Source organism: Benincasa hispida, chromosome 3, assembly GCF_027475165.1.
Source record: "Benincasa hispida cultivar pf3 chromosome 3, pf3_genome.v1.1, whole genome shotgun sequence".
Taxonomy (NCBI): Eukaryota; Viridiplantae; Streptophyta; class Magnoliopsida; order Cucurbitales; family Cucurbitaceae; genus Benincasa; species Benincasa hispida.
In genome coordinates, this window is record NC_143480.1 from 42,074,565 (window position 1) to 42,084,751 (window position 10,187).

General features: G+C 35.2%; 1 protein-coding gene across 1 annotated transcript; it reads left to right on the forward strand.

Annotated features, from left to right (window-relative positions):
• Window positions 1-1,926: 1,926 nt before the first annotated feature.
• TAF12 (TBP-associated factor 12) lies at window positions 1,927-8,533 on the forward strand. Its single transcript, XM_039027131.2, has 8 exons — window positions 1,927-2,531; window positions 4,897-5,025; window positions 5,591-6,109; window positions 6,651-6,725; window positions 7,556-7,634; window positions 7,731-7,795; window positions 7,927-7,962; window positions 8,078-8,533. The coding sequence occupies exons 1-8, from the start codon at window positions 2,004-2,006 to the stop codon at window positions 8,180-8,182; spliced, it is 1,536 nt and encodes a 511-aa protein (XP_038883059.1). The 5' UTR covers window positions 1,927-2,003; the 3' UTR covers window positions 8,183-8,533.
• The last annotated feature ends 1,654 nt before the right edge of the window (window positions 8,534-10,187 follow it).

Genomic DNA, 10,187 nt, shown 5'->3' on the forward strand with positions numbered 1-10,187 from the left:
TATTTATATCCAATTTTCTCCAAATTAATGTATCTTATACATAAAGTTAATTATATCATATTTAATTAACTCGTTTAATTATATCATATATAATCGAACTTCCTCTTGTCAATTTGAACATTTCAAATTAACCCAAAAACTGACTCTCAACTTGCATCCAAGCTACCAAGGGGACTTTATAGACCTATAGCTCGAAGCTCCAACGGTACGTGAATAGCTAACTAAACTCTTTAGTCACGATATCCACCATCCGTTAACTACCAGGCATTCCATTAAAGACCAACAGTTGAACTCTTCTTGTCATAGATATATTTCTATGTCCATTGGATATAACCAATCATCAGTACGATGACCCTTCATAGATGCTCGTAATTACAGCAAGCCAATTTACTATTTTGCCCCTGTAATTACATCTTCCTCCTTAAGTACCACTGATCCCTTTAATGAACAATACGACATAGTTCTACTATGTGTGAACACCTCTCGGGCCATGAGAAGGTACGTGGTGCCACATCGTTCAAGCCCTGGAATAAGCCCTTAAGGGAGTTATCTATCTACTTACCCTTGCTTCGGGGATGGAGTGAATTCCATCTTGTGTAGCTGAGTTCCTAGCTCCCAAATCAGACGAATCCCAAAAAGGGTAGGTTTGAGTCGGCGTTCTGGCCACTCGCACCCATGCAAACAAAGAACCGCCCTCAATAGCAGGAGTTCCCAACTCACTCAGGATTGAGGTCATGTTACCTATGGTCATTCTAGTGAAGTGAAGTTTCAGTTATGAACGGTGTTATATAACAAGACATTAACACTTTATGGTCAGGTCTTATACAAAACTCTTTATATAGGATGCTCCCGCTCGCATGTCCCCTACACGAATGATCAGGATTAGACCATCTGTACAAGTCACAACACTTGTGACCATTCCACAAAATGGACCGCATCCGTAGCGTTACCAAGATAAGGTTTCCTCCTATATCCATATACTACAGACCATTTTGGTTATTACTCAAGACATGATCCACTTGTATGTCACCACATACATGCTTAAGACAGATACAGATAACCAGGGATTTTATGTTTATTGGTTCGTGGTAAAATTAAAATGCGCAAATTCAAGTAGTGAAGTAAATATTATTTATATTATTTATCACAAGTGTTTGTACAAAGTTGTTTACAAACTACTGGACATGAGACTTTAGGGCACAAATCCCAACACATGTAAACAACAAGAAAAGTATTCAAATGAGACCTACTTTTCACACTGTGATTGAGAGTTTAGAATTAAAATGTCTGTATTTACTGCACATTTTCATACATTTATTGATATTAATTAATTATTTTTTATAATCGATATTAGGTCAAATTTACCAGTCTGTAATGAAAACTGATGTAATCATAATAGGATTCCATTAATAGATCAATCGTTATGAACCAAAACTGCGAACGTAATTGTACTTCGTTTGATCATGTTTACTTATAATTATGAATTTGCAATATTTATTGTTACCAGATTTGACCCTAAACAATAACAGTAACAATAAATGTGATAGATTCATACTTCTCATTAATGAGTTAGATGGATTGTAGACCTCATATCAGTAAAATACGACACATAGGATAAATAACAATAAATGTAATGCATCAAAGTCTATTTTCAGATTTAATACTTTTCCACCGTCTTAAACATCACGTTAATCAAAATTTTATTTCTAGGATAATTATAGATTCAATTTTGATTTGGAATAAAATACTTCAAATAAAATTATAAGATATTTGGAAATAAAGCCTCGGGTAGGGACAGAAAAGAAAATTCTTATGGGATGACGAGATGAACGTGTTTTCAATCTCGATTCATCCATCATTAAAGGGCATTTTCGTAAAACGTAGAGGGCATTTTTCAATGGTCTAATTTTCCACTTCTCTTATAAAATCTCATAAACTGTTGCGAAAAAATTGGCAGTAACTTCTAGTTAGGGGGCAGAATTTGACCTTCGATTTCCACTTCAATGGATTCTTCATCACAGTCGCCGTCCGAACCTCCGGCTGCTTCTTCTCCTCATATACCTCCGGCTTCAACAGTCCCCTCCGCCACAACTTCCGTCGTAGTTCCACCGCAATCGTCCCCAAATGCGAACCCTAATATCAACCCGAGTTCATTTCAAAATCAGAACCCCAATTCCAAGGCCTCAACTCCTCTACCCAACCAGCCTTCACAACAACAACAATCTCTTCCCCCTTCACAGCAAATCTCTAGGCCTTCCGCCTCATTGTCTGGAACTTGGCAACCGCCCTCGCATTTCTCTCATTTTTCTTCTCCTTCGCCTTCTGCTTCATCTAGCGTTCCTACACCTCGCCCTGTTTCTGCTTCTTCTCCAGCCCAAAGGGGCGGTGTCGCCATTGGGGTTCCAGCTCACCAGCCGAGTCCCTCTCCTCAGCCTGCCCCGTTTTCTGCATCTTATGGCCAGCATTTTGGTGGGTTGGGCCGAGGTGGCGTCAGCATATCGGACGGGCCTTCTAATGTTAACCCTTCCCAGGTGTGCTTTTCTTCAGCTTCTTACATATATAATGACCGTAGAAATAGACTTGAAGAACTATAGTTATAGACTTATAGCCTCTTTTGATTGTACACTGCAAGTCTGCTAGCAACTTTTTATTTTCATGATTTGCCCACCTAAATTTAGTGATAGTTAAAGGAAATGTCTTGTTAAGGAAGTAACAAGAAGAGGGATAAAACAACAATTTAGGAATATCATCTATTTTGTTAAATATGAATGATAAGTTAATTATTGTTTGAGGTAAATTGGTTGGAATTCAAGGACAAGGTATGTGCCATTTAATTTGATAGCGCGAAATTAGTATATTATTAAGTTAGAGTTGTTAATTTTAAGCCTTAAATTAACTTTTCATAACAATTTTATCACTTGAATTTTTTGAAATCAAGATATATATCATTCCCGCAATTTTTTTTTAGAGACATTACGTTAAAAATTGTAATAGAATAAATCTGAACTGACTAGTCAGTGTCAGTAGTGGCTATAAAAGTAACTATATAGTGGGGCAAAACTGGTCTGGAGATTCAAAGTCTCGGGATTTGCAGTTTAGGAGAAATCCTACAAAGGTAAAGTGCAGGGAATGAACAGATCCTTCCCATTCTTGTGGAGCCATTAGCCTTTTGACGAGGGAAGATTACCAAGTTGGTCCCTCCATCAAAGTGGCAGGTTTTCTGTTAAGTTGCCGACTCTAGCTCTTGGTAACGTTAATGACTGTTGCCTTTGTGATCCAATTCAGATTGACATCATATGGAAAGTTCTTATTTTGTAAATTTCATACATCAATGAAATTTGTTTCTTATAAAGAAAAAAGACATCATATGGAAGGCAACACTAAGAAGGTAAAATAACAGTTTTCCTTTGGATATGCCTACTAGAAAAACTAAACATTAATTATTTGATTCAAAGGAAGAATCCAAAGTTATGCCTAGTGCCCAGCTGGTGTGTTATGTGTAAATGGAAAGCCACGAGCATCTCTTTTTCCATTGCTCGAAGCCTTTGGGGCAAGGTCTTTTCAGATTATTGGTTTGCAATGGTGCCTCCCAAACTCCATTAGTGAGGCTGTCATTCGGTTGGGATGTGGACAAATGCTTTCATGGCTATGTTATGGAGGATTTGGTTTGAGAGAAATTAGAGGGTCTTCTTGTTTTTTGGGGATAAGAAACAATTTCATTGATTGAATGAAATATCAAAATATATCCAAAGGTACATGAGGAGCCCAGTCAAAGGGTATACAAAAGGGACCCAATCAAAGGCTATGCAAAATATGTTTCCAAATTGAATAAGGAAAGAAATATTATGGCTATGCATAGCTGGTATATCTTTGCCCCCCCAAAAAAGAAACCTTTATGAATGATATTATTGATAATGTTCTTAGTCGTCTTGTTCTTATCCCGGAAGATTCTTTCATTCCTTTCTTCCCATATCTTCCACAAAACAGTACAAATAATGCAGTGCCACGAGTGTTCTTTGTCGGCTTTGAAAGGTGTCCAACAAATCAATAAATGAAGCCAACTCTGTGTGTCATTTGGGCAAGCAACATACCAGTTGAAGGCTGTAAAAAATTATGACCAAATCCCTCTAGATGTGGGGCAATTAAAGAAGACATGTTGGATAGTTTCAATTTTTGATTGGCAAAGGCTGCACCAGGAGGGAGATAGGTTGATCCATGGGCAACGTTTCTGTAACCTGCCCCTAGTGTTGAGACAGGAATTTGAGATTTGCCAAATGAGAATTTAGAGGGACTTCAAAGAGAAGTCCATGAGTCTGGAGGAGATTTGGGATTCTAATCAAGTCTTTGCAGCTAAATGGTGTTCCATTTCAAATTATTTTTGTAATTATGACTTTGTGCATATATACACTTTCCACTTGGGCCTCCAATTTGTAACCCTTTGGTCTTCAGGGGGGTTCCTAATCTCCTTTAACAAGTTTTATAGCCCTTTTATTTCTTCCTATTTTCATTGTATGTCATTGTTTCTTATAAAAAAAAAGTAATTTTATTTAAAATGTGAACATTTAGTTTTTTTGGTTTAAAATACTGCCGTTGAAGGATACAAGTAAATCAAGAGACAGGAAATTTCCCTTTGAATTAGTTTTCTGGTAAACTAATCTTACAATCGAGGTATGAGTAGGTAAACAGAATTTATAACAAAATTTTCTTTTCTTTTTCTTTCCTCTCCTTTCCTTTCCTTTCCATCATCTTTGACCAGTTTTAAAAAATAGTGATTCAGATGACTTGGTATCAACTTTTTGTAGCATTTTATATGCTTAGTTTATTAATTACATCGTACTTGTCTATGGTTGGATTAATTGTCTACTACTTTATTTGATGGGTGCTTGGAACACGTAGGTGAGACCTCCTATGCAAGGAATGCAGGGATTGGGAATGTTGGGATCAAGTGGTTCTAGTCCTCAAATGTTGCAGAGACCTGTGCAATCTTCTCTCAGGCCACCATCTACCCCAAACTCAGCTTCCCAAGTTAGTCACTACTATCTTGCTGAAAATTGATTATTGATTATTAATATTCTGTTTGGATCCACATGTTTGGTTAAATGTAGCTGCAATCAAATGCATATTTTGACGTCCCTAGTAACAAACAAAATATTTATCCATTTTGGGATGTTGTGGGTTGTCTCAATCCACTATTATTTTGTGCTCATTTCTTGATTCTTTAAGATCTTGGAAATCTTCATATTAGAAATTGTGACAGGCAGTTGCTTTTGCATGCTATAAACAACTCACGGCCTATTAATTTATTCATATTCTGTGGGAAGAAACGGCAGTTGTTGAAGAGAGTGGACTTCTCATTTGGTTAGGTGAGAGATTATGTTGCATGTAGTTTAGTTGGGAAAATGTCCTTTTTGTATCAATGTGCATAATGGTGGTATATATCTTCGATGTGTTTGTTAAGCTTTTACATTCAAGTACATTTTCTTCTTCCTACCATCTGTGTCCAAATGAATTGTCTATGGAGAGGGAGAACTTTATTTTATTAAACTTTCTCCTTTTCGTACTATAATTTGTTAACTTTCCCAAATTTCAGAGTTTCCAAGGCCATGGTCTCTTGAGGGTACCATCAACTAGTTCTCCAAGTTCTTCATTGCCAAATACGTCACAAGGTATGCAACCCTCCAACCAGCCATGGTTGCCATCTAGCTCACAAGGAAAACCACCACTTCCAACACCTTCATATAGACCGCAGGTAAACTCACCTGCTATGCAGCAAAGGTCACATATCCCTCAACAACAGAACCATCCCTTAACTCCAGCTCCTCAGCAGCAGCAAATTTCATCAGCTCCTCAGCAACAACCTGCTCATTCACATCAGCCGCAGGAGCATTTTGCACAACAATTTCAATCGTCAAGGAGTCCACAAGGGTTACCACATCAACAGCAGGCCGCAAGAGCTCAGGGACCAGCAAACCAGAAGCCTTCTCCTCTTGCACCTTCACAAACTAATAATACACAGACAATGACCCAGAGCAGAGCTATAACTGCAGAGACGGAAGAACCCTGTAGTAGAATTCTCAGCAAAAGAAGTATTGGCAAATTGGTTAACCAAGTTAGTTCTTAGCTGGACTCGTTTTGACTTTATATATTTTCTTATTCTGAAATCAGAAGATTATGCGAGCTAAACTTAGAACAATTTGAGTGGTATGACTTGATTGAGACAGTTATTCTTATTATTTTAGCCCATTATCCTGCTCAAAATTTTTTTAGCACTTTATGGCAGATTCTTTTATTAGCCATCGGCCCACTCTTTTTGTACTTTTATTTTGTTATTGTAGACATTCACCTTCACAATAGGTTGGATTTGGAAAACAGATTGTCTTACAAAAGTTGGTTCCATTAGTTGACGAACATATAGGAGAGTCAGCATATTGTACTTGAAGATATGGACAAATGCTTCGATCAAATTTCTGCCCTTTCTTTAATATCTTCCCTTTCTTTTCTTGTCAAGTTGTCGTGACAATAATCTGAAGTTGGATGTGCTATTAATCTATTTCATGCAGATCTATTTAGCCGTTAATTTTGGTGTTGGGTCTCAGTCCCTTATTTTACTTCTCTTTTATGGTTTTTTTTCCTTCCGTCCTTTTGTGCAGATTGATCCATCTGAGAGATTGGATCCTGAAGTGGAAGATATACTCGTTGATCTAGCAGAAGAGTTTGTTGAGTCAGTGAGTAGTTAATTTTAACATTATTCATGTTCATTTGAATATTTTGTCATTTTCAATATTGTTTTTCCTAAATCTTTCTGTTGGATTAGATTTTGATTTTTTTCACTCTTTAAGGTATCATTTACCTAACGAGGAAGTGAACTGGATATCATAAAGGGGAAGGAACAAGAATGGATGCATTGGAAATCATTCTATGAAAGATTAATGAGATGCTTGTAAAATGTTCTTTGAAGGTTAAAATACTGTATTAAAGATTCATTTAATTTCTTACCAAAAGATTCTTACGAAAAAAAATACCATTTTGGTACCTATACTAAAGATTAAAGTGTGCCTATGAATATTATTCCTAACAGAGTAGCAACCTTGTTAGTGTAGGAGGATGATGCAACTGTACTTGGAGATGCTTTGTTAACAATGATGCAAGCTTCTTTTTGAGTTTGATGTTCATTAGGATTTTTTCAAGAGATATCTATTCTCCCTTTTGCTGGGACATCTATTGAGGGCGAGTCTGAAAGATAGAGACTATTTTGGAAACACTCAATTTGGATTTCGTTGAACCATTTAGTTGTGAAAAATTAAGATAATTTTTTAAGACCAGTGCAAAAATATTTATGATGTTCTGGTTAGAGTTAGAATTCTTTAGATAAATGGGGTAGTCTTTAGATGGTGAAATCTTTCTGATGCGTTTTCAATTATGATCAGTTAGCATTGGCCAAAGTTGCTATCAACTTTTCTATATTATATTACTTTATGATGTGATTGTTTCACCTCATCCTCAGTTTATTTTGCTATGTTTGTAATTAATTAATACTTCCTTATTGTTTGTGCAGATTACAACGTTTGGTTGCTCATTAGCAAAGCATCGCAAATCAACTACATTGGAAGCAAAAGACATCCTTCTACATCTTGGTTGGTTATTACAACAACCAATAGCTACGTTTATGCCTTAAACCTTGCAGATAGAATGTTTTCTTATTATTGACTCTCTCTTCTACTTCGATGCAGAAAAAAACTGGAATCTAACCCTTCCGGGATTTGGTAGTGACGAGATTAAGATATTCAGAAAACCGGTACATATATAATTGGTGGCTATTATCTGTAGTTGCAGTTGTGCTTAATAACTTTCTTCTTATAAATGGTGCCCGAGCCTTAAAGAATATGAACTTTCTTTCCTCATAGAATTTATATGCAAATTTTGCAGCTTACAAATGATACTCACAGAGAACGTCTTGCAGCAGTGAGTGCCCCCTCTCTATTATTTATGGAACTTTCGCAACATGATGCAGCACCAAGAGAATGTTACGGTTCATTCAATGTCAAATCCAATTTTTTTCTCTGTTTTCCTCTGGCAGGTAAAAAAATCTATCGTAGCAAGTGAGATGGCTAATACGAGGAATTCTGCTGGACAGGCTGCAGGAAATACAAAAAGCAGTCTAACAAAAACACCTGCAGTCTAGCATCTCTAAAAGTTCTAGATATGTGAATTTGAATGGGGTATTTCTTGAGGGTTCTGGAGTCAAGAAGGTACGTAAATTGTTTGTCTAGCACAAGAAGGTATCAGCAAATCTTATATACAGGAAGTGTCATGAGTTTTTGACGATGAAAAATTGAAGATTGAGCATTGATCTTCATTGCCTGTCTGTAAAAGTAGAGGTTAATGGCTTGTTTGATACCTTTCATCTTTAGTATGTCAAAAGGACAAGGTTGGAGAATCATTTTAACTTTGTGTCAACTCTCTAATCTTGAATGGAGATTTTTGTTAACTTGTGTATAAATTTTTTTCAATGCATTATGTTATTTTGCTTTGAGAGTGTTTCCTTTAGTGGTTGATAATGGATCCAAAATTAGGTAGTCAATTTCCGTAGGACATGTCTCGACTTCAAAACTTCGAAAGTTATTCAGGAAGTAATGGTTTTGTAGGCCATATATTCATCAATTCATTTTAATGTAGAAATAATTAAATAGATTATTATCTTTTTCAATCTTGTAAATATTTAGTTATTAAAGTAACTCTATCTTCGGTGTCTCTTAACTTGCAAAGAAATATTAAAAATAAAAAGAAAAAAACAAGTCTTAGCAAAGTATCTATTTTCATCTTAAACTTTCAATTTCACCGAATTGAACTTTTAATCACGTGTTTGACCTATAAATGTAAATTCAAGAATTTTTTCAGAGCACATAAAATTTATGAACTTATTAAGCACTAAACTAAAGTTTATAGTTCATATCACAACATTTAAGTGTATATCTAATAAACACTTTACTTTCTATGACATTAGATTTGACAACGTAGCCAGTAACCTTGACAGAAGCATTTTGAGCTCGATAAAGAAAAAATGGCTTTTCAAATTAAAAAAAATGAATTAACTTATTTATAAAATATAGCAAAATGTCACTATCTATCAGTGATAGGTTGTGATAGACTATGATAGATATTTATTGTCTACTGATAAATGTCTATCGCAGTCTATCATCGTGACATTTTGTTAAGTATTTAGTAGTTTTACTATTTAGAATGATTATATCAGTAGTTTTACTATTTAGAATAATTATATAAAAAAAATGAAATATTAAAATTATTTCATGTCAACAAGATGTCAAACATGTTACCATGTATTTGGTCAATAGTGCTTAATGGGAACATGCTCAAACTCTCTAGTACATATTAAGTAGTGGTTCATATTTATTGACAATTATTTTTATGAATAAAATATTAATGAATATATAAATAAATAAAAGCGAAAACTCTCTGGTACATATTAAGTAGTAGTACATATTTGATGACAATTATTTTTATGAATAAAATATTAATAAATATATAAATAAATAAAAGCCAGAGCCGTTCAATTAATTATTGTGTGATATTTTTCAAAGGAAAAACAAAATTTATTATGTGATATAGACACACTATATGGTTCTATATCAAATTAGTAATCTGTTCTCTATGGAAAAAAATAAGTAAGCCTAAGAGTCCTCTTCATAGAGGTTTTTCTATGGATTACCTGTTCTTAGATGCATTTAAGTTTTGTGATCTGCCCTTCGCAATCTTATGATTTATAACCTTCTGCTTAAGTCATAGGGTTGTTTGAAACTTAACAATCACATTGCATTCGTGATTGACCATCTAGCTCGAGTAATTTTCTCTAGCCCTAACCCGATTTGATGAATAAAAACGTGATGACAATTTAAACCTATTTTCCATCCAACATCTAATTGCGGTAGCAATGAACCTTCCAGCCTGATGTTTTCTCGAAATCCTTGACCCGATTTCATAACATAGTGTGACACAAGCTTTTTGTTTACACGCTTTATTCATTTGGCATCGCTCGTGGTAGGGATGTCATGACCAACTCGAAGAATTGTCCACAACCCTATCACGTGTATATATATATATATATATATATAAATAAAGGAAATTGGACATGAGGATTTCCATGAGCAGCAGAATGATCGTTCCAAATT

Coding starts and splice junctions, on each gene's coding strand:
- TAF12 (XM_039027131.2), top strand. CDS start 2,004: ATGGATTCTTCATCACAGTCGCCGTCCGAACCTCCGGCTGCTTCTTCT. Junction 2,532..4,896: donor CTAATGTTAACCCTTCCCAG/GTGTGCTTTTCT, acceptor TGGAACACGTAG/GTGAGACCTCCTATGCAAGG. Junction 7,635..7,730: donor AGACATCCTTCTACATCTTG/GTTGGTTATTAC, acceptor ACTTCGATGCAG/AAAAAAACTGGAATCTAACC.